A 24,880-nucleotide genomic window follows, 5' to 3' on the forward strand; every position below is an offset into this window, starting at 1 on the left:
GAAAAAAAAATCTTCCTTCCACCTCTTCCTAACTTTCCTTTAGAATTAACAACTAGAGGCTACAATGACAAAAGATCTTCACTTTCACAAGTGAAAACCTCCTAGGGATAGTATTCTTCCAAGCGTGTTCCCAGCGATACCTGTGAAACGTGCAGACCCTGAATGGCACTCCTGACTCTGACAGCTCATCCCCAGGAGGCCTCCAAACAATCCTACCTTCCCCATCAAGCCTGGGGAGCTCCCACTATGGGCTGTCCCTTCACAATACTGGCTCTGTGACTGCTTATATCAATAGAATGCAGGGGAAATGGAGGGCTGGGACTCCAAGCCAAGTGTTAATAAGGCCTAGCTGCTCTCAGCTGCCAGGGTCCTCAGTGGAGAGGGCCAGCAGAGAGGCCAGAAGGACAAGGACCCTGGTGGCAGACACCCAGCCTCAGCTTTACCCCCATGGCCACCTGACCGCAAATGCATGAGACACCCCAAGCAAGAACCTTCCAGCTGAGATCTAGCCAATTCTGATAATTTCAAGAAACTAAAAGGTGGTAGTTGTTTCAGGCAACCACGTTTGGTTTATTGCAGAGCAGCAGATAACTGAACCTACTAAAAACTGGCATATTCCTAGTACAGCAATACTGTTCAATCAAAATATAATGCAATCCACATGTAATCTTAAATTTTTTAGCAGCCATATTGAAAAATGTAAAAAGAAAGAGGTAAATTTAATTTTATTAATATATTTTAACTCCATATGGCAAATATATTATCATTCTATCATTTTATCAATAAAAATAATAATGAAGTATTTTATGATTTTATACTGTCTTAAAAAACTAGTACATACTCAGTACCTATAGCACATCTCAATTTGGGTTTGCCACATTCAGGTGGCCCATGGAGGCCAAATTGGTCAGCGGGACTCCAGAATGTGCTGATATGTGCTAACTTTTGAAAACCTCTATACTGTGAGTTGGAAAGAAGATATCTCAGGAGAAGGAAAAAAAAAAAAAGAGGAAGGAATTAACTCTTGCTGAAGGCCAGCTAATAAACGCTATACTATATGTTTTCACATTTTTCTTATTTAATGCACATAAACAATCACACAACACAAACACACATGCAACCCTGACAGGTGACAGGGTAGTATTATTATCCTCACTTCATGGACGAGGAAACAAAGATCCAGGAGAAGAAGGAAGGTACACCCTCATAGAACACCCCATAAGACTCGTTTCAGACTCCTGACCTCCAGAACTGGAACGTGATACACGTGCATTGCTGAAGCAACAACAGTTGTGGGAATTTGTTACAGCAACAACAGAGAACTCATACAACTTCCAACTGCATCATCTCAGACATTTGGTCATTCAACAAATGCTCAATTTATGCCAAACACTGGGACCCTCTATTAGTGAGCACTGAAGGAGAGAGAGAAGGCTAAACAAATCATTCCCAGGTCCCAAGACAGCTGCTAACACACAAGCACGGTACACCAGTCGTACTGGTCTGCGGGGAAAGAAGGCATTGTGGAGAAGGGACTGCGTGGACACTTTGACACAGGAGGGACCTCTTGAAAGAACAGGAATTGACCTTCGCTTAATGAGGAAAGGAGATTCTAGGTGCAAGGGACAGCCTGCATAAAGGCAAGGAGACATAAAAGAGCTTGGCCATAAGTGGAATTAAGTTTTCTGTGTCTACAGATTATCATTCCTTTGGAAAGTAAGATTAAGAAATGCAACCAGAAAGGTGGGTGAGGCCAGGCTGTGAGGGTTTGCACATGTTGGATACAGTCATGCCTCTGGAATTTCCTCTAGGTGGTGGGTGGGGATGTGGTTATGGAATTTTAAAAAGAGGTGGAGGTAAAAAATACAGAAATTGGAGAAGTCGTCAGCTAGAGGCAGTTCTAGAAGCCCTGGGGATAGATGACATTAGGCAGAAAGAGAGTAAAGAAGAAGAGAATGTGGAATGCAATCCTGAGATTGCCAACAGGGAAGCAACAAGCTGATGCGCCAGAGTGGTGGCAACAAGTCCCAATGTTGCCACTTAGTAGCTATGTCACTTTGAGCAGGCTGATTAAGCATTCTAGTCCTCCACTTTCTTATCTGTACAATGGGTATACTAATCATAGTGCCTTCACAAGACAACTCACATCTCTCCCTTCTAGGCAGTCCAATAGCCTCTACCAACTACAATCATCTGACTGGTCAAATGTTTTCTCTCTCTCTCTCTCTCTCTCTCTCTCTTTTGTGCCCCCTTCTCATTACACTGCATGGCCTGCAAATATTCATTTCCTTGATACCGCTAATGAACCATGTATGGGGCCTCCAGAGGCTGAGAGCTCACAATAATGCAGACATTTTATTGAACCTGAAAGCAACTATTAGGGAGGAAAAATACATACCCACATGGTCCATCTGGCCTTTGGGTTCTCTAATCCACCATAAGTCCAGGCATGTCCCTCCCACTTCAAGGAAATCAGATATTTCAAACACCTACAATAGGCGTAAGCCTGGGAAAACTACACTTTCTCACCAAAACTACCATATGCTTGGCAAGTGCATGTAAGGTGACTCTGTCTCATTGGCAGATTTCCTCCCAACAGGCTCAGCTCCTGGGCTGAATGGAAATATCAGCCTGAGCACTTTTTGTGGGTTTGTTTGGTTTTTTTTCTTCCAAATCTCAGACCATTGATCAATTAAACACTTTGGAACTTGAATCTACTGCAAAATGTATAAAGCTTGTGGTTCTGATGCTGGCAAGCTCACTTGCCAATGGACAATGATTGTGATAAAAGTCCTGTCAGCACTGCGAGGAAACTGCATTTCTAGGAAACACTTTTCCTGGGATTGAGAGGTTTCTAGAAAAAAGCAATACTAGTAGTTCAGGGTGTTAATCAAACATTCATGGCCTCCCCTCAAAACAGAATTCTGTTTCAGACAGTGCAAATCCATAAACTCGTCTAGCTCATGTTTTATGACATGAGACAGCATGAAAGCAGCCGTGATGGTAATTGTCTTGCAAGATCTAAATTGAGAACGTAACATAGTTAAATTATACGTAACTTTCTACAGGATGTAAAACCTTTTTTTAGATGATACAGACAAAAGGAAAATCTACGTTCTGTTTGTCTGTGTGATTATACAAAGTCGGTATGTCTCTGCGTGTTTATGTGTGTGCTTGTGTGCATGTGGACTTGTACGTGTGCATGTATCTGTGTGAGGATACATGGGAGGTGTGCATATACACAATACTCTTGAGCAACCAAACAAAATGTGGTGGGCTTTTCAGGAACCAAATAAAAGTGAACTTGCAATTTGTTATCTTCAGGGGTATGATGAAGGACCGTGAATTTACAAAGACGTCCATTGTAAAGAGGGTATAATCAATCTGTTCTAATATTTCTCATCATCAAAATAAGAACTCTTTAGATAAAGAAGAAAGGTGAACGATAACTTGCAAAACTTCAACTCCTTTTACTGATTAGTATGCAAATTTGGGAAATCAGGACACTTCCTCTCTTGTTCTCAGAACGGCTTACTCATGGATTCCGCTGTAAAGGAGGGGAAGGATCAGACACCTGGCTATGATTTTGACCGTGACAAAGTGGCCACCAACAATGTCACTTTGCCAAGTGACAGCTTATCAGGAAAGCTTTCCCCGGTCACCCTGTGTAGAACTGCACCTCTCTCCACACTTCATCTTTTTTTCACCCATTGCTGTCCTTTGGGGTGAAGTTTCCTTGCAGGCTGGGATTTAGTTGCCTCTGCTCTTTGTGTGTCCTGAGCACTTACAGCAGTATCGTGCTCCTAGGAGAGCTCAGGAAATGTCTGCTGAATAAATGAATCTGTCATCTCTGGCTCTAAGCTTGGTCTGGCTGCTCTGACTGGCTAAGTGGATACCTCTGTCCTTTGTCAGTCTTCTTTTCCTAAAGTTGGGCCTTCACCAAAACAGAAGACCGTTCTGTAGATAAGGATACACACACACATACACACAAACACACACACACACACCCCTATGTATTATATATGTATACAGAGAGATCTGTGTATATAGTTTCTATGGAAAATAAAATCCAGCTAAAAGAAGGTCATTTCCTCATTACCAACTGGAGAAGGAACCATACCCAGGGTGGCACTTGTATTTCCTCAAAATTCATTCTTGCAGAGCCTCATGAGGAAACATAACCTCTGCAGCATCCCCAGCAAGCACAATCTTGTAAACCTTCTGTGAGCTGGAAGATTTATGGTCGCCATCCACCATGTCTGTCTAGGGGGACAAAGCCACAGTGGGTGACAAAGGTCGGGCCAGTTGTCTTCCTAATAAGTTATAAGGCACCAAAAATTCACAGTTTTCGTGAATAAAATATCCCAGAAACTACCTACCTGTGGTGACAGAGCTGAGATGGGCTTTCTTGAAGAACTGAAGACACTGCCCTCACTAGTGGACCCCTGGGGTTTCCAGTCTAAGATGGCAGCCACACCTTCGGCACCAAACGTCTCTTCATCCCTTATATCAGGAACCTGGATTTTGTTATTATTATTATTTTTTTTTAGTCAGCCATTAAAAAACAAGTCTCTCATTACACATATATATTATGGATTAAAGAGAAGAAAAACACGCAGATGAATCTATAGTCAGTTCTGTTATGGAACAGAGGAGCCCTAAATGGCAATCTGTGAAAATTTCTCCCTACCCTGATGAAGAAAAATACATTCTACTGACTAGGTTTAATATTTATAACCTTTAAGTCATATTCCCATGACAGATACAAGTCAAACAGTTATCTGTTACCTGTTGGTAACAGATGGAAATGATAGATTTCCATCGAAGGCCCAGGAGACACTGATTTCTGGGGCTTATGTCTATGTCTGAAGCATCACCCCCAAAGCTCTCCTGCATGTCGTGTGACCTTCCTGCATGTCGTGTGACCTCTGAGGTGCCCTCTGGTGCCTGTATTCCACCTCTGAGTCATATTCATTGGAATCTCTCAGGGTAGACAAGCCGCTGTCAAAGCAGCTCTCGGGAAGGCTGTCTTTCACAATTCATCCTCTGCATAGGGTCACAGAGGGCCAACAAGTCACAGTCCTCATCCACGTAGGAGGAGTGGGATGACCTGGTGATAAAGGAGAAGACAGCTCTACCAGAGAGTTCACAAAGCTCAGGACTACACAGCAATGGACTCAAGAAGACTAACAACTCTCCCTTTTGCCAAGAATCACAATATACTCCATGATTATGCATCAGGGGAAACAAAATGTTCAGAGCAACACCAGCTCATTCTACGTAACAACCAATTAAGATAAAGACACTCAAGTCTCATATTTAATAAAAATGAAGCCATTTTTAAAAATCACATTCTGTATTTCCTAACAAGAAAGGAATTGCAGTGTTCAGAGCATAAATGCAAGTTAAGAAAAATGTATGCAGGACATGTGAACCCTTTTACTCTAATGTGGTCAGACCATACTCCAAATAGCTTGTCCATTTCCGGATAACAGCTCTACTTTTTAAAAGGGATGCTGACAAACTAGATGGGAAACATAACCATGATGACCATGATCAGACACAAGAAACTGTGCCATGAGCTCAACTTCAGTCTTATTGGTGTCCCTCTTCAAATCCTCAGAGAAGCTGACACATGAAGATAAAGAATACATTCTCTTAGGTTGCACAAGACAAAATAAGGGCCAACTGATAAACTTTTCTAGAAGTCATATTTTTTTTAATTTTATTTATTTATTTGACAGACAGAGAGATCACAAGTAGGCTGAGAGGCAGGCAGAGAATGAGGAAGGGAAGCAGACTCCCTGCAGAGCAGAAAGCCCAATGCGGGGCTCAGTCCCAGGACCCTGGGATCATGATCTGAGTTGAAGGCAGAGGCTTTAACCCATTGAGCCACCCAGGCATCCCGGGAGTTATATTTCTAATCAACATGGTAAAAATGACAGGCAATTAGAAAGGTGTAGTACCAGAATATGACACAGGGAGTTTTCTGCCACTAGGTGTTGATACATAGTCTAGTAAGAAGCTTGTACGTTTGACAGGGAGGTCTCCCGGATAAAGGCAGGAACCTCTGGCTTCTATGGATGTTTTCATTTGTGAAACTCTCTAACATCTTATAAGTGAGGGAGAAATTAACATCCGACAAAAGAATCAAAAGAAACCGTATTATTTCCCTATTTACTATTGCTTTTCCATTTGATTTTCCCAAAAACCTGTTCATACTGAAATAGTGGGGTGCGTGCATGGATCAGTCAGTTAAGTGTCAGACTCTTGATTTTGGCTCAGGTCATGACCTCATGGGCATTGAGATTGAGCCCCACATTGGGCTCTGTGCTCAGGGTGGAGGTTGCTTGAGATTCTCTCTCTCTCTCTGCACCTCCCCCTCATCGTAAGTCCTAAAGAAGAAGGAGGAGGAAGAGGAGAAGAAAGGGGGGAGGAGGAACAACAAGAACAAGAAGGAAGGAAGGAAGGAAAGAAAGAAGGAAGGAGGGAACAGGAGAGGAGATGAGAGGAAAGAAAAAAAGAAAAGAAAAGAAGAAAAACAAGGGCCACAGCCTGTTTAGCCTCCACTACACTGGAGCACCATCTTGGGTCACTTGGCAAACACTGTCTCATCAGAGTGAGGAAATGGCAGAGTACATAGTCCACAGAGATAAAAACAGAAAGAGACGAATATGTTCAGAAAACAGAGGGTGATCTCAATATAAATAAGTATAAGTGACACAAGTCTGAGAAGTCAAAAATATTTTGGTGCCGGGGTGCCTGGGTAGCGCAGTCGGCTAAGTGTCAGCCTCTTTGGTTTTGGCTCACTCATGATCTCAGTGTTGTGAGATGGATTCCCATGTTGGGCTCCGTGCTCAGCTCTGAGTCTGCTTGAAGCTCTCTCTCCCTCTCCCTCTTCCCCTCCTGCTCATGTGCTCTCTCCCCAAAATAAATAAATAAATCTTTAAAAAAACTATTTCAGTACCATTAGCAAATGCTTAAAATTAACTTAAAAAGTATGAACCACCAAACCCTCCCTAAATATGTTACTTAATTACAAAGTCTTTATCCTGGGGGCACATATTCAGACCATATTGTTAACTAGCTAGCTCTGTGTGTCTGTGTGCATACATACATTTTTTTGTTGTTTCATCATTTATGAAATTATCCTTCTAAAACTTTTAGCCACACTATAAGGAACCTAAGAAAACCATTCTCACTATAACATAGTACAAACTACTTCAGCTCCATATCATTATTAATCACAACTGTTTTTAAAAACATTCAGATTTTTGATAAGAAGGGAAGAAGTGAAATACAGAATTGAGAAATCACTTCCATGAATATCTAGACTCCTAATTTAAAATACAGGTACACATCAGATTTTCTCAAAGTCAACATATATATACCCTTTAAAAAATTAAACTATTCTTACCTGCCCAAAAAATATTTTCATAAGTAAGTATGTACTGTTGGGCTGATTCCACATTAAAACCTGTTAAACCCCTAGGGCCTACCTGGGCCTACTTAGCCATAGTGACTCCATGTTGCCTAGGTAGCCATTTTGTTGTTTAATAAATGCCTCAGCAGGGGCGCCTGGGTGGCTCAGTGGGTTAAGCCGCTGCCTTCAGCTCAGGTCATGATCTCAGGGTCATGGGATCGAGTCCCGCATCGGGCTCTCTGCTTAGCAGGGAGCCTGCTTCTCTCTCTCTCTCTCTCTGCCTGCCTCTCCATCTACTGTCAAATAAATAAATAAAATCTTTAAAAAAAATTAAAAAAATAAAAATAAATGTCTCAGCAGTTACTGATACCGGTTCCGGGTAACGTTGCTAAAACACATACCTAAAACAAGACCATTTTGTTGTTTAATAAATGCCTCAGCAGTTACTAGTATTGGTTCCGGGTAACTGTTACTAAAACACACAGGTAGGATACATCCAGTCAGCCAAAGCCACATATGTAGATGTCTGCAGTTGTGCCCTATAAAACTAGCTTGTAAGACCAAGGGGTAGTTGCTCTCTTCAGAGGTGGCCCTGGCCGGTCAGTCTGCCCCTGGCCAGTCAGTCTAACTTCTAATGCTTAGCATAGAATAAGGCTTTGCATAACTTTCACTTTGTCTCAGTCTCATTCCTTTGATAATGGACTCAACAGTACAAATATAGAACAAGCTATTTTTTTGTTACAAATCTTAGAAAAACACAACTAAACAAGTATACAAGTTAAAATCCAGTAAAGTCACAAAAGCAATAAAATTAAATTTAAAATATGCTTTTAAGTTTTTATATTAGCATCAAAAACTTCTGATACTAAACTTCTGATATTAAAATAATGACCTTCGAAAGAGGATATCAGTCCAGACCCTGGTGGCCCGCTGGTTATTATTCAGGGGGATGAGAACAAGAGTGCTCTACTTCTGTCCCTCTGAGCCACTGGGTGTGATGACTTTGTCCCTTACAACCTATTCTTGAGGAGTTCTTAATCCAGTACCAAGAGCCTTATTCATGGTGTGTAACCTTTCCCAAAATGAACCATGGTAAAATTTCTGAAATAATTTTCAGTAATGTATCTTTTCCCCTATGTGCTTAGAATTGGTCTTAAATATTAGTCCAGAAAAATCACACTGCACCCACACAGTTTTTAAAAGTAATGTATTTTTCTTAACAGAGCAACTGAGCTGCCTACATGTCTACAAACCATCAACATTTGTTATTTCACAAATCAGTGACAATAAAAACATCTCATACCTGTATAGCATTTTCCTAAAAGTGATCACCAATAAGCCCTGGTAATAAACCTTCCTGACCATTTTGCTATTGCCAGGATAGTTAAGAACATTATTCTTTATTTTTTTTGTTGATTTCTAGTTTTTACTTAAATTGTAGTTAGTTAACACATATGGTAATTGGTTTCAGTAGAATTTAGTGATTCATGACTTACATGTAATACCCAGTGCTATTTACAGCAAGTGCCCTCCTTAACACCCATCATCCATTTAACTCATCCCCCACTGTTTTCCCTCCAACAGCCCTCAGTTTGCTCTCTGTAGTTAAGTCTTTTATGATTTGTTTTTCCTCTCTCTTTTGACTATTTTTCTTCCCCTATGTTCTTCTGTTTTGTTTCTTAAATTCCACATATGAGTGAAATCATACAGTATTTGTCTTTCTGAGTTATTATGCTTAGCACAATACACGCTAGTTCCATCACCATTGCAGCAAATGACAAGATTCCATTCCTTCTGATGGCCAATAATTCATTGTATATATATATACCACCTCTTCTTTTTCCATTCATCAGTTGACAGACATTTGGGCTCTTTCTATAATTTGGCTATTGTTGATAATGCTGCTATAAACATTGGGGAGCATGTACCTGTTCAAATCAGTATTTTTGTATCCTTTGGGTAAATACCTAGTAATGTAATTGCTGGGTCACAGGGTAATTCTGTTGTGACTTTTTGAGGAACCTCCATACTGTTTTCCACAGTGGCTATACCAGTTTGCATTCCCAGCAACAGTGTAAGACGGTTCCCCTTTCTCCACATCCTCACCAACATTTGTTTCCTGTGTTGTTAGTTTCAGCCATTCTGACAGGTGTGAGGTGGTATCTCATCATGGTTTTGACTTGTAATTCCTTGATAATAAATGATCTTGAGCAACTTTTCATGTGTCTGTTAGCCATTTTGTATGTCTTCTTTGGAAAAATGTCTATTCATGACTTCTGCCCATTTCTAAACTGGATTATTTATTTTTGGGTGTTGAGTTTGATTAAGTTCCTTATAGATTTTGGATACTAATCCCTTATCAGATATGTCATTTGCAAATATCTTCTCCCATTATGTCAGTTGCCTTTTAGTTGTGTTGACTGTTTCCTTTGCTGTGTAGAAGCTTTTTATCTTGATAAAGTCCCAATAGTTCATTTTGCTTTTGTTTCTCTTGCCTCCAAAGATGTGTCTAGTTAGAAGGTGCTATGGCTAAGGTTTAAAAGGTTTCTGCCTGTGTTCTCCTCTAGGATTTTGATGGTTTCCTATTGCAATTCAGGTCTTTCATCCATTTTGAGTCTATTTTTATGTGTGGTGTCAGGAAATGGTCCAGTTTTATTCTTCCACATGTGGCTGTTCAGTTTCCCCAACATCATTGGTTGAAGAGACTTTTTTCCATTGGACATTCTTTCTTGCTTTGTCAAGAGATTAGATTCCACATAGTTGTGGGTCTGTTTCTGGATTTTCTATTTTTTCCATTGATCTATGGTCTTATTTTGTGCCAGTACCATACTGTCTTGATGATGACAACTTTGTAATAGAGCTTGAAGTCCAGAATTGCGATGCCTTCAGCTTTGGGTTTTTCTTCTTCTTCTTCTTCTTCTTCTTCTTCTTCTTCTTCTTCTTCTTCTTCTTCTTCTTCCTCTTCCTCTTCCTCTTCTTCTTCTTCTTCTTCTTCTTCTTCTTTTTTTTTTTTTTAAAGATTTTATTTATTTGAGAGAGAGTGCACAAGTGGGAAAGATCATGTGAGCATAGTGGGGGAGGGGCAAAGGGAGGGGGTCATGTGGACTCTCTACTGAGCAGGAAGCCCAACCCAGGCCTCAATCCCAGGATCCTGGGATCATGACCTGAGCTGAGGCAGACAATTAACTGATTGAGCCAGCCAGGCACCCCTTTGCTTTTCTTTTTCAAGACTTTTGACTATTTGAGGTGTTTTCTCTTTGCATACAAATTTTAGGGCTGTTTGTTCTAGTTCTGTGAAAAATGCTGGTGGTATTTTGATAGGGATTGAACTGAATGTGTAGATTGCTTTGGGTAGCATAGACATTTTAACAATATTTGTTCTTCCAATCCATGAGCATGGAATGTTTATCCATTTCTTTGTGCCTTCCTCAATATATTTCATAAGTGTCTATAGTGTTCAGAGTACAGATCTTTTACCACTTTGATTAGGTTTATATTTTGTAAGTGTTCTATAGTGTTGAGAGGACAGATCTTTTACCTCTTTGGTTAGGTTTATTCATAGGTATTTTACGGTTTTGGTACAATTGTAAATGGGATCTATCCCTTGACTTCTTTTTCTGTTGCTTCATTATTGGTGTATAGAAATGAAACAGATTTCTGTACATTGATTTTATATCCTGTGACTTTGCTGAATTCATATTACTGGTTCTAGTAATTTTTTTGGTTAAAGTATCATGTCATCTGTGAATGTGAAAGTTTACTTCTTACTTGTTGATTTGGGTGCCTTTTGTTTTTGTTGTAGGACTACTAAGGCCAGGACTTCCAGTACAACGTTAAATAACAACTGTGAGAGCAGACATCCCTGTCTTATACTTGACCATAGAGGGAAAGTTCTCAGTTTTTCCCCTTTGAAGATGATATCAGCTGTGGGTCTTTCATATATGACCTTTATGATGCTGAGGTATGTTCCATCTATGCCTACTTTGTTGAGGGTTTTCATCAAGAATGTATGCTGATCTTATCAAATGCTTTTTTGGCATCTATTGAGGGGATCCCATAATTCTTATCCTTTATTTTATCAACTGGTTGATTTGTGAATATTGAACCACCTCTGCAGCCCAGGAATAAATCCCACTTGATTATGGTGAAAAACTGTTTTACTGTATTGTTGTATTCAATTTGCTGGTATCTTGTTGAGAATTTTTACATCTGCGTTCATCAGGGATATTGACTGGCCTGTAATTCTTCTCTTTTGTAGGGGGGTTTTGTCTGGTTTTAGGATCAAGGTAATACTGGTCTTGTAGAATTAGTTTCAAGTTTTTCTTCAATTTCTGTTTTATGGAACATTGAGAAGAATAGGTATTAACTCTTCTTTAAACATCTGGCAAACCCTTTCCCTGGGAAGCCATCTGGCCCTGGGCTTTTGTTTGTTGGGAGGTTTTTAATTACTGGTTCAATTTCTTTCCTGGTTATGGGTCTGTTCAAATTTTCTATTTCTTCCTGTTTCAGTTTTGGTAGTTTGTATGATTCTAGGAATTAATCCATTTCTTAGAGATTGCCCAATTTGTTGGTATATAATATATAATACACAATATTGTCTTATAATTATTTCTATTTCTGTGGCATTAGTTGTGATCTCTCCTCTTTCTTTCATGATTTAATTTAACCTTTCTCCTTTTTTTTGTTAAGTCTGGATAAGAGTTTATCAATTTTATTAATTCTTTCAAAGAACTAGCTATTAGTTTCATTGATCTATTGTTTTTTGTTTGTTTCATATTGTTTATTTCTGCTCTAATCGTTATTATTTCCCCTTTTCTTCTGGCTTTAGGCTTTATTTACTGTTCCTTTTCTAGCTCCTTTAAAAGTAAGATTGGATTGTGCATTTGGAACTTTTCTTGCTTCCTGAAGTAGGTCTGTATTGCTATTTACTTCCCTCTTATGACTGCTTTTGCTTTATCTTAAAGGTTTTTAGACTACCATGTTTTCATTTTCAGTTGCTTCCATGCATTTTTAAATTTCTTCTTTAATTTCCTGATCTTCGTGATCTTTCCAGGTTTTTTTCTTGTGGTTGACTTCAAGTTGATATAGCATGGTGGTCTGAAAATATGAATGGTATGATCTCAATCCTTCTGTACTTGTTGAGGCCTGATTTGTGACCCAGTATGTGATCTATTCTGGAGAATGTTCCATTGGCACTTGAAAAGAATATATATTATCCTGCTTTATGATGAATTGTTCTGAGTATATCTGTTAGGTCCATCTGGGCCAGTGTGTCATTCAAAACCACCTGTTCCATGTTGATTTTCTGCTTAGATGATCTGCCCATTGCTGCATGAGGATTGTTTTAGCATCCCCTACTGTTATTGTATTATTATCAATGAGTTTCTTTATGTTTGTTACTAATTGATTCATATATTTGGGTGCTCCCAAGTTGGGGGCATAAATATTTACAATTGTTGGATCTCCTTGTTGGATAGATCCCTTAATTATGATAGAGTGCCCTTCTTCATCTCTTGTTATAGTCTTTGGTTTAATATTTATCATATCTGATATAAGTATGGCTACTCCAGCTTTCTTTTGATGTCCATTAGCATGACAGATGGTTCTCCATCCCCTCATTTTCACTCTGGAGGGGACTTTAAGTCTAAAATGTGGTCCTTGTTAGGAGCATATACATGGGTCTTGTTTTTTTATCTTTTGATACCCTATATCTTTTGACTGGAGCATTTCACTCATTTACATTCAGAGTTATTATTGGTAGATAAGAATTTAGTGCCATTGTGTTCCTGTAAAGTTGGTGCTTCTGGAGATTCTCTGTTCCTTTCTCGTCTTTGTTGCTTTTGGTCTTTCTGTCCCACAGAGAGGGTCCCCTTTAGTATTTCTTGCAGGGCTGATTTTGTGGTCAGGAACTCCTTTGGTTTTTGTTTGTCTGGGAAACTTTTTATCTCTCCTTCTACTTTGAATGCTAGCCTTGCCGGATAAAGTATTCTTGGCTGCATATTTTTCTCAGCATGTTGAATATATCATGCCACTCTCCACTGGCCTGCCAGGTTTCTATGGAAGGATCTGCAGAACCATGCCTCTGCACCTCCTACCTACTACAATGTTTTCTCCCTCTAGTTCTGCATTTTGTTCTCTCAGTATTCAGATCTATTCTTGAGTATTTGGAAAATCTGATATTTTATCTAGCTGTGTTTGAGGGACAAGGCAAGCATAGGGTGCCCCTACTGCTCTGCCGTCTTAACTCTCAATACATTTTTATTCTTTAGAACAGAAGATCTCAAATGCAAAGGGAATGAATATGAATTGGAAAGTTGCATTGGAAATGGAGAGCTAGAAGCCCATAGCTTATGCTTTAACTTCTACTTTCAAGATTTGATATCCCCCAAATTTAACTTAACTAATAACAATGGACATATGTATTTATACACACAAGTACACACATGTAATCTTTCAGTCCTTGTCGCCAGATCTCAGGTTACATAGGACCAATATAGCGCTGCATTGGATTCAAAATAGAGCTAAATTCTCACTTCTGTTAAGTCTCTCTGACTCTTTCAATACAACAGCTCACAAACATCTGCTAGTCATGTTTCTATTTGTTTTGAAAGTTTCCTCGAACACAGCTTACATAATATTATGCTGAGCTATTAAACATTTCAGATTATGCCAAGAGTCTCAACATCCCATCCCACGTATATGGCAACATCCAACACTATAGTTCTGCTTGTTTCCCTCTACGAGTTTTCAGAGTTCACTTCTCAGGAACAGGATGTAACGAGAGAACGAGGTCAGGGGAAGCATACGTAAAATCAAGTCATAACAATGTCTTAAGGAAATCACTTTGCCCTCTCTGAGACATTTCTACTTTCCATCTTTACAGGTTTCAGAAATTTTAAATAAGATAGCAGAAAATAGAAATTAGTGCCCAAAATAGATTCTACTATTTTAACTCCCCTCTAAGGAAATTTACTTTCCTTATTACTCTGATCCAGAAATTAAATGAAAAGTAAGTAGGTGTTACCATACCCGTCAAAGCTCAGAGGATGAGGAGAATGACCATTAAATTTGGGACTGCTCCTAGAAATTGTATTCCCTCGTGATATATTACTTATGTGCTGAAATACATAAAATATATAAGCAACATTTTGTTATTCCATAAACACATAATACATATACACATATATATAACACACTAATTAACTTCCAATGTAATTAAAAGTTTGGTACCCTACATGAGTAAATGTGAGCACAAACACCAAGATAACTCCTGTAGTACTCTCTTTGCATTGTGTCTTAGATCCAAATCCCACTGCATGAGCCATAAAGGGCATCCTGGTTGCCTGCATTGTCTAGGACTCTGAATACCAACGTCTTTAGGTTTATCTCTTCTCAAACCATAATTTGGCTCAGTGACTGAGCTAAAGTCTAAAGCCTAAAGCTAAGGCAAAGGGACCCTAAACTTGAACCTGACCCCCAGAAGTGGGAGAAGAGGATATCTGACAAATGCAGTCAGGAAAATTTCCTCAAAATTCCAAGATGGGCTTAGCTTGTTTCTGTAGTGGGGTTTTAAATCCAAGGCCCCCACTCTGATCATCTCACAACCTAAAGAATACTCAGTGTGTCTAAACATACTCCTCAGCCAGAAGCACATTCTCCTTCCTCTGAAATGGGAAGTATTTTCTTCCTACTTCGATAAGATTTCCCATTTTTTCTTCTATCATTGCTATCTGTGCACATCTGAACTCCCTACCACACTATAAACTCTTCCAGGACCTAGGTCACACCTTATAGATCTTTCTCTGGTTTCCTTGAACAGCTAACAGATAGTTGGTGAACATCTAGGCATTTATCTCAGCAGAAGGATAGCATATTCTTTAATTTGGGAAAATGTTGCCTCTTCTATTTAATGGAATAGTTCTGCAATTTCCTAAGTTCCCCCTATAAGAAAATACATGATCTTCATCAAAACACTCTACTATAAAAAAGAAAAGAATGTATTATAAAATTCTGCTACATACCAAAGATCCGTTGAACTTGCTGTAACGGTTTTCAAGGGCGTTCCTAAGGCCATCATTACTGTCATGTAACTTCTGGTTAGCTGTTCTACACAGCAAATAAACAAACAAAAAGATAAGGGAAGTTGGGGTAAAAGACATCTTCTTCACAGGCTGCAAAGTTCAGAATACTGGGTTACTTACCACCTCTTGCAAATTTCTACCACTCCTCTTCAAACCTCCTAAACTGAGATCATAATTCACTACTAGAACTACAACTTAATGGATTACCTCTCTTTTAAAGGTCTCAAGGCATTTCAGGAATTAGCTATGCTGTTGGAACCCGCTGTTCCCTCAGGTAGCTCCGCAGTGTCAATAGGTTTCTTGAAGTTCTCTGTTTCCTAAATGCCTGGACCCGGGTGGCCCCATGTGCTGCTCTCTGTCCCTGTGCATGTGTCCCAGCCAGGCGTAGATGTAATGTGTTATGTCACACTTCTTTCTCCTGGCTACTCCCATGTCTTCCCCGTGGCCTGATGCTGCCCACTGGGCACTGTCAGGTACCGATGAAATGTTCTGATGTTGACTCTGGGTTTAAATCCCATGGAGGCATGTACCTTCCACATCATTGATGGGAGTCATCTGACCTGTCAGAGCGGCGGCAACCTCTTCTAAAACCTGAGGACAATAACAGAGCCTCTGCCTGAGAGTGGCCATTCTGTCTCTACTGAAAGCTGATCCATTTTTCAGATCTCAACTCAGTTGCTGCGTCCGCCAGAACACTTCCTGGACCTTCCTGGTTAGGAGGAAGCTCTGCACTATATGCCCCCAGTAGGCACACCCCTTCCCTACATCCCACTTCTTTGGCATTAATGTTTATTTCTATAATAAGCCATCAGTTTCCATCTTCTTCCCCTAGATGAGCCCCATAAAGAGACAGAGAGACTTTTTTCGTTTCTTTTCCCTTGCCATTCTATGCTCAGTTCCTGGCATACCTGACCTGTAAAAGGTGTTGAATAAAGTCTGCTGGACGAATGAATAAATGAATGAGCAGGATCACTGTAACATGTCAACTCTGTAACTGCCACAGGTGAGACTTCACAATCATTCAAAATGGGGAAAACAAACTTGCTAAGTCTGATCCTCCTTCATGTGGGGAGACTAACCAGAACTTAATAGGTAGAAGAGAGCTCTGCGGGAGGAGGAGCCAAGATGGCGAAGAAGTAGCAGGCTGAGACTACTTCAGCTAGCCGGAGATCAGCTAGATTAGCTTATCTAAAGATTGCAAACACCTGAAAATCCATTGGCAGATCGAAGAGAAGAAGAACAGCAATTCTAGAAACAGAAAAACAACCATTTTCCGAAAGGTAGGACCGGCGGAGAAATGAATTCAAAGCCACGGGAAGATAGACCCTGGTGGGACGAGGCCGGCTACCGGAAAGCGGCGGAGCAACGGTGCACAAAATCAGGACTTTTAAAAGTCTGTTCCGCTGAGGGACATCGCTCCAGAGGCTAAACCGGTGCGAAGCCCACGCGGGGTCAGTGTGGCCTCAGGTTCCGCAGGGTCACAGAAGGATTGGTGGTGTCTGAGTGTCGCAGAGCTTGCGGGTATTGGAACAGGAAAGCTGGCTACAGAGACAGAGCCGACAGTAAGCTCACAACTCAGTGTTACCTTGAACCAGTCGCAGGCTCGGTGAGCTCGGAGCCCAGCCGGAGGTCAGGCAGACGGGAGTAACTGGGCGCTGTTCTCTGAGGGCGCACTGAGGAGTGTGGCCCTGGGCTCTTGGCTCCTCCAGGCCGGAGACCAGGAGGCCGCCATTTGTATTCCCGCCCTCTGGAACTCTACGGAAAGCGCTCAGGGAACAAAAGCTCCTGAAAGCAAACCCGAGTGGATTACTCACCCCAGCCCCGGGTAAGGGCGGTGCAATTCCGCCTGGGGCAAAGACACTTGAGAATCAGTACACCAGGCCCCTCCCCAAGATGATCAACAAGAAATCCAGCCGAGACCAAGTTCACCTACCAAGGAGTGCGGTTTCAATACCAAGGAGAGCAGCAGAATTCCAGAGGAGGAGAAAGCAAAGCACAGAACTCATGGCTTTTTCCCTGTGATTTTTTTTAGTCTTGCAGTTAATTTAATTTTTTTCTTTTTCATTTTTTGTTTTTTTTTCTCGCCTTCTGGTAAATTTTTTTTTAACTTTTACCTTTATCTTTTTTAAGGTTTTTTAACTAGTTTATCCAATATATATATTTTTTCTTTTTTATATTTTTCTTATTTGTTTTCTTTTTTTAAATTCTTTTCTTTTCTTTTTTTTTCTTTTTTCTTTCTTTTTCTTTCTTCCTTTTTGAATCTCTTTTTATCCCCTTTCTCCACCCTCATGATTTGGGATCTCTTCTAATTTGGTTAAAGCATATTTTCCTGGGGTAGTTGCCACCCTTTTAGTATTTTACTTGCTCCTTCATATACTCTTATCTGGACAAAATGACAAGACGGAAAAACTCAACACAAAAAAAAGAACAAGAGGCAGTACCGAAGGCTAGGGACCTAATCAATACAGACATTGGTAATATGTCAGATCTAGAATACAGAATGACAATTCTCAAGGTTCGAGCCGGGCTCGAAAAAGGCATGGAAGATATTAGAGAAACCCTCTCGGGAGATATAAAAGCCCTTTCTGGAGAAATAAAAGAACTAAAATCTAACCAAGTTGAAATCAAAAAAGCTATTAATGAGGTGCAATCAAAAATGGAGGCTCTCACTGCTAGGATAAATGAGGCAGAAGAAAGAATTAGTGATATAGAAGACCAAATGACAGAGAATAAAGAAGCTGAGCAAAAGAGGGACAAACAGCTACTGGACCACGAGGGGAGAATTCGAGAGATAAGTGACACCATAAGACGAAACAACATTAGAATAATTGGGATTCCAGAAAAAGAAGAACGAGAGATGGGAGCAGAAGGTATACTGGAGAGAATTATTGGGGAGAAATTCCCCAATATGGCAAAGGGAACGAGCATCAAAATTCAGGAGGTTCAGAGAACGCCCCTCAAAATCAATAAGAATAGGCCCACACCCCATCACCTAATAGTAAAATTTACAAGTCTCAGTGACAAAGAGAAAATCCTGAAAGCAGCCCGGGAAAAGAAGTCTGTAGCATACAATGGTAAAAATATTAGATTGGCAGCTGACTTATCCACAGAGACCTGGCAGGCCAGAAAGAGCTGGCATGATATTTTCAGAGCACTAAACAAGAAAAACATGCAGCCAAGAATACTATATCCAGCTAGGCTATCATTGAAAATAGAAGGAGAGATTAAAAGCTTCCAGGACAAACAAAAACTGAAAGAATTTGCAAACACCAAACCAGCTCTACAGGAAATATTGAAAGGGGTCCTCTAAGCAAAGAGAGAGCCTACAAGTGGTAGATAAGAAAGGAACAGAGACAATATGCAGTAACAGTCACCTTACAGGCAATACAATGGCACTAAATTCATATCTCTCAATAGTTACCCTGAATGTTAATGGGCTAAATGCCCCAATCAAAAGACACAGGGTATCCGAATGGATAAAAAAACAAAACCCATCTATATGTTGCCTACAAGAAACTCATTTTAAGCCCGAAGACACCTCCAGATTTAAAGTGAGGGGGTGGAAAAGAATTTACCATGCTAATGGACATCAGAAGAAAGCAGGAGTGGCAATCCTTATATCAGACCAATTAGATTTTAAGCCAAAGACTATAATAAGAGATAAGGAAGGACACTATATCATACTCAAAGGGTCTGTCCAACAAGAAGATCTAACAATTTTAAATATCTATGCCCCCAACGTGGGAGCAGCCAACTATAGAAACCAATTAATAACAAAATCAAAGAAACACATCAACAATAATACAATAATAGTAGGGGACTTTAACACTCCCCTCACTGAAATGGACAGATCATCCAAGCAAAAGATCAGCAAGGAAATAAAGGCCTTAAACGACACACTGGACCAGATGGACATCACAGATATATTCAGAACATTTCATCCCAAAGCAACAGAATACACATTCTTCTCTAGTGCACATGGAACATTCTCCAGAATAGATCACATCCTCGGTCCTAAATGAGGACTCAACTGGTATCAAAAGATTGGGATCATTCCCTGCATATTTTCAGACCACAATGCTCTAAAGCTAGAACTGAACCACAAAAGGAAGTTTGAAAAGAACCCAAATACATGGAGACTAAACAGCATCCTTCTAAAGAATGAATGGGTCAACCGGGAAATTAAAGAAGATTTGAAAAAAATCATGGAAACAAATGACAATGAAAATACAACGGTTCAAAATCTGTGGGACACAACAAAGGCAGTCCTGAGAGGAAAATATATAGCGGTACAAGCCTTTCTCAAGAAACAAGAAAGGTCTCAGGTACACAACCTAACCCTACACCTAAAGGAGCTGGAGAAAGAACAAGAAAGAAACCCTAAGCCAAGCAGGAGAAGAGAAATCATAAAGATCAGAGCAGAAATCAATGAAATAGGAACCAAAAAGACAATAGAGCAAATCAACTAAACTAGGAGCTGGTTCTTTGAAAGAATTAATAAAATTGATAAACCCCTGGCCAGACTTATCAAAAAGAAAAGAGAAAGGACCCAAATAAATAATCATGAATGAAAGAGGAGAGATCACAACTAACACCAAAGAAATACAAACTATTATAAGAACATACTATGAGCAACTCTATGCCAACAAATTTGACAATCTGGAAGAAATGGATGCATTCCTAGACACATATAAACTACCACAACTAAACCAGGAAGAAATAGAAAGCCTGAACAGACACATAACCAGTAAGGAGATTGAAACAGTCATTAGAAATCTCCAAACAAACAAAAGCCCAGGGCCAGACGGCTTCCCGGGGGAATTCTACCAAACATTTAAAGAAGAACTAATTCCTATTCTCCTGAATCTGTTCCAAAAAATAGAAATGGAAGGAAAACTTTCAAACTCATTTTATGAGGCCAGCATCACCTTGATCCCCAAACCAGACAAGAATCCCATCAAAAAAGAGAGATATAGACCAATATCCTTGATGAACACATGCAAAAATACTCAACAAAATACTAGCCAATAGGATTCAACAGTACATTAAAAGGATTATTCACCGGGACGCCTGGGTGGCTCAGTTGGTTGGACGACTGCCTTCGGCTCAGGTCATGATCCCGGAGTCCCGGGATCGAGTCCCGCATCGGTCTCCCAGCTCCATGGGGAGTCTGCTTCTCCCTCTGACCTTCTCCTCGCTCATGTTCTCTCTCACTGTCTCTCTCTCAAATAAATAAATAAAATCTTTAAAAAAAAAAAAAAAAAAAAAAAAAAAAGGATTATTCACCATGACTAAGTGGGATTTATTCCAGGGCTGCAAGTTTGGTTCAACATCCACAAATCAGTCAATGTGATACAACACATCAATAAAAGAAAGAACAAGAATCATGTTACTCTCAATAGATGCTGAAAAAGCATTTGACAAAGTACAGCATCCCTTCCTGATCAAAACTCTTCAAAGTGTAGGGATAGAGGGGACATACCTCAATATCATCAAAGCCATCTATGAAAAACCCACCGCAAATATCATTCTCAATGGAGAAAAACTGAAAGCTTTTCCGCTAAGGTCAGGAACACGGCAGGGATGTCCATTATCACCACTGCTATTCAACATAGTACTAGAGGTCCTAGCCTCAGCAATCAGGGAACAAAAGGAAATTAAAGGCATCCAAATCGGCAAAGAAGAAGTCAAATTATCACTCTTCGCAGATGATATGATACTATATGTGGAAAACCCAAAAGACTCCACTCCAAACCTGCTAGAACTTGAGGAAGACACAAAGAAATGGAAAAATGTTCCATTATCCTGGATTGGAAGAATAAATATTGTGAATATGTCTATGCTACCTAAAGCAATCTATACATTTAATGCAATTCCTATCAAAGAACCATCCATCTTTTTTAAAGAAATGGAACAAATAATCCTAAAATTTATATGGAACCAGAAAAGACCTTGAATAGCCAAAGGGATATTGAAAAAGAAAGCCAAAGTTGGTGGCATCACAATTCCGGACTTCAAGCTCTATTACAAAGCTGTCATCATCAAGACAGCATGGTACTGGCACAAAAACAGACACATAGATCAATGGAACAGAATGGAGAGCCCAGAAATTGACCCTCAACTCTACAGTCAACTAATCTTTGACAAAGCAGGAAAGATTGTCCAATGGAAAAAAGACAGCCTCTTCAATAAATGGTGCTGGGAAAATTGGACAGCCACATGCAGAAAAATGAAATTGGACCATTTCCTTACACCACACACAAAAATAGACTCAAAATGGATGAAGGACCTCAATGTGCGAAAGGAATCCATCAAAATCCTTGAGGAGAACACAGGCAGCAACCTCTTTGACCTCAGCCGCAGCAACATCTTCCTAGGAACAACGCCAAAGGCAAGGGAAGCAAGGGCAAAAATGAACTATTTGGATTTCATCAAGATCAAAAGCTTTTGCACAGCAAAGGAAACAGTTAATAAAATCAAAGGACAACTGATAGAATGGGAGAAGATATTTGCAAACGAAATATCAGATAAAGGACTAGTGTCCAGAATCTATAAAGACCTTAGCAAACTCAACACCCAAAGAACAAATAATCCAATAAAGAAATGGGCAGAGGACATGAACAGACATTTCTGCAAAGAAGACATGGCCAACAGACACATGAAAAAGTGCTCCATATCACTTGGCATCAGGGAAATACAAATCAAAACCACAATGAGATATCACCTCACACCAGTCAGAATGGCTAAAATCAACAAGTCAGGAAATGACAGATGCTGGCGAGGATGCGGAGAAAGGGGAACCCTCCTACACTTTTGGTGGGAATGCAAGCTGGTGCAGCCACTCTGGAAAACAGTATGGAGGTTCCTCAGAATGTTGAAAATAGAACTGCCCTATGACCCAGCAATTGCACTACTGGGTATTTACCCTAAAGATACAAACGTAGCGATCCAAAGGGGCACATGCACCCGAATGTTTATAGCAGCAATGTCCACAATAACCAAACTATGGAAAGAACCTAGATGTTCATCAATAGATGAATGGATCAAGAAGATGTGGTATATATACACAATGGAATACTATGCAGCCATCAAAAGAAATGAAATCTTGCCATTTGCAACAACATGGATAGAACTAGAGTGTATCATGCTTAGCGAAATAAGTCAAGCAGAGAAAGACAACTATCATATGATCTCCCTGATATGAGGAAGTGGTGATGCAACATGGGGGCTTAAGTGGGTAGGAGAAGAATCAATGAAACAAGATGGGATTGGGAGGGAGACAAACCAAAAGTGACTCTTAATCTTACAAAACAAACTGAGGGTTGCTGGGGGGAGGGGGTTTGGGAGAAGGGGGTGGGATTATGGACATTGGGGAGGGTATGTGCTTTGGTGAGTGCTGTGAAGTATGTAAACCTGGTGATTCACAGACCTGTACCCCTAGGGATAAAAATATATGTTTATAAAAAATAAAAAATTATAAAAAAAAATGGATGGATGACCAAAAAAAAAAAAAGAAGAATAAGAGAGCGCTGGGGTATAGGAGGGTGGTTCTTGTGGGGAAGGCCCTCAGAGGCTGGAATTACAGTACCTTGGGTGTGAAGTTGATACGCAGGTGTAATATTTCCAGTAGGGTTAAAAAAAAAAAAACCCTAAGAAAAATAGCTGCCTCACCAAGAACAATATGTTGGGCAAGAATGATCATGGGTGTCTGGTGCTCTGACATGAGCGAACAGGAGATTCCTGACAGCCTCCTGGTGTGCTGAGCTGCAGAGACAGCTGCTGAGGTCTGAGCCCTGAGTCTTTATGGAGGTGTAACAACATCTCACCTGACTGGCGAGGACTTAGAATTATACTCTAGTCCCTGGATTTGAATAGTTTATTTAGGATTAAAAGCAGGCGAAGGCCAAGTGCTGAATGCACCACAGCGAGAAGAAACCCACCTGGACCTGCAAACCCAGTCTTGAGAATATGACCACTCGTGTGACATGGGGCACATGTCTCATTCACAAAACATTAGGAAAATGTAAATGTAATGAGCGTTTTATATGAGAACTTACTGGAGTATTTCAATTTGCCTCTCAAGACTATTTCGATCTTCTGTGTACTCTCAGATTATTTCCAGATGCCTGTAAAACCGTATTTTATGTTTGAACCAGAATTAGGTATGCAGTACTGCCATACACCTATCCTCCAGAACCCCCTTCACCTTTCTCAAAGATCTGTGTCCTCGGCCATGGTTTTCTATCGTTCAGTCCCTCCATGTGGTCAGCAGCCCCACACGCCTGCATATCCCCCCTCTGCTTCCTGTGCGAGGTCTTGTTCTCCCTCCCAAAGCCAGCTCCATTCCTCACAGGACCCCGACCCTTCACCTTCTGCTAACCCCCCTCCCCCCAGGCACTCATTACCAGCCCCTTCAACCCAGCCTGCTCTCTCTACTTTGGCCCTCCCCTGCTCTTTCTCTGCTTTAGCACATTCCCAGCCCAGCTGTTTTTCTCCCTCCTTGTGATTCCTTCTCCTTTCCCTGCCTGGCTCTCCCCTCCTCACCGTAAACCAAAGAGAAGTCCATAGGACCAGGTTCTCTCCGTCTTTCATAAAACCATGCTCAGTGATTCCTGTTGCTTTATCACAAAGCTCTGGCCTCCTCTTGGTAATGTCCCCTAAGAACTTCAGTCACTCACCACCAGCCCCCATTTGGCCCCCACCTCATGTCTAAGCAGACAAACCCCATCACTAGCTTTCAAAGACTCTCAGGCCCTGAACTGTCATCCACAATAACCTGTCCACTCACTCTCTTGGTCATAAAGCGAGAAGGTTCCTGGGGTGCCTAGGTGGCTCAGTCATTAAGCGTCTGCCTTAGGCTCAGGTCATGATCCCAGGATCTTGGAATCGAGCCCCACCTCGGGCTCCCGGCTCTGCTGGGGAAGCCTGCTTCTCCCTCTTCCACTCCCACTGCTTGTGTTCTCTCTCTCACTGTCTCTCTCTATCGAATAAATAAATAAAATCTTTAAAAAAATAAAATTTGGGGGGCGCCTGGGTGGCTCAGTTGGTTAAGCAACGGCCTTCGGCTCAGGTCACGGTCCCGGAGTCCCAGGATTGAGTCCCGCATCAGGCTCCCAGCTCCATGGGGAGTCTGCTTCTCCCTCTGACCTTCTCACCTCTCATGCTCTCTCTCACTGTCACTCTCTCAAATAAATAAATAAATTAAATTCTTTAAAAAAAATAAAAACAAAAAAAAAATAAAATTTTTTGAAAAGTTCCCAATTGACGATAGGAATTCAAGCTCCTTAGCCAAAAATACTGGGCCCTTGCATTATAGCCTTAACCTGGCTTTTAAATTTTTAGATTTTGTTTAACTTTTACTCTTCCATTCGAAATA

At 40.5% G+C, this 24,880-nt stretch overlaps 1 protein-coding gene across 1 annotated transcript in view; it reads right to left on the reverse strand.

Annotated features, from left to right (window-relative positions):
* Positions 1-4,740: 4,740 nt before the first annotated feature.
* Positions 4,741-24,880, reverse strand: part of LOC116570003 (ras and EF-hand domain-containing protein-like) — a 77,753-nt gene continuing 57,613 nt past the window's right edge. Inside the window, 7 exon segments of the mRNA XM_032306505.1 lie at positions 4,741-4,908; positions 4,911-5,031; positions 5,033-5,110; positions 14,453-14,541; positions 15,445-15,529; positions 23,562-23,608; positions 24,183-24,213. Coding sequence (XP_032162396.1) covers positions 4,741-4,908; positions 4,911-5,031; positions 5,033-5,110; positions 14,453-14,541; positions 15,445-15,529; positions 23,562-23,608; positions 24,183-24,213 — 619 coding nt within the window.

This window comes from Mustela erminea, chromosome 12 (genome assembly GCF_009829155.1).
Source record: "Mustela erminea isolate mMusErm1 chromosome 12, mMusErm1.Pri, whole genome shotgun sequence".
Lineage (NCBI taxonomy): Eukaryota > Metazoa > Chordata > Mammalia > Carnivora > Mustelidae > Mustela > Mustela erminea.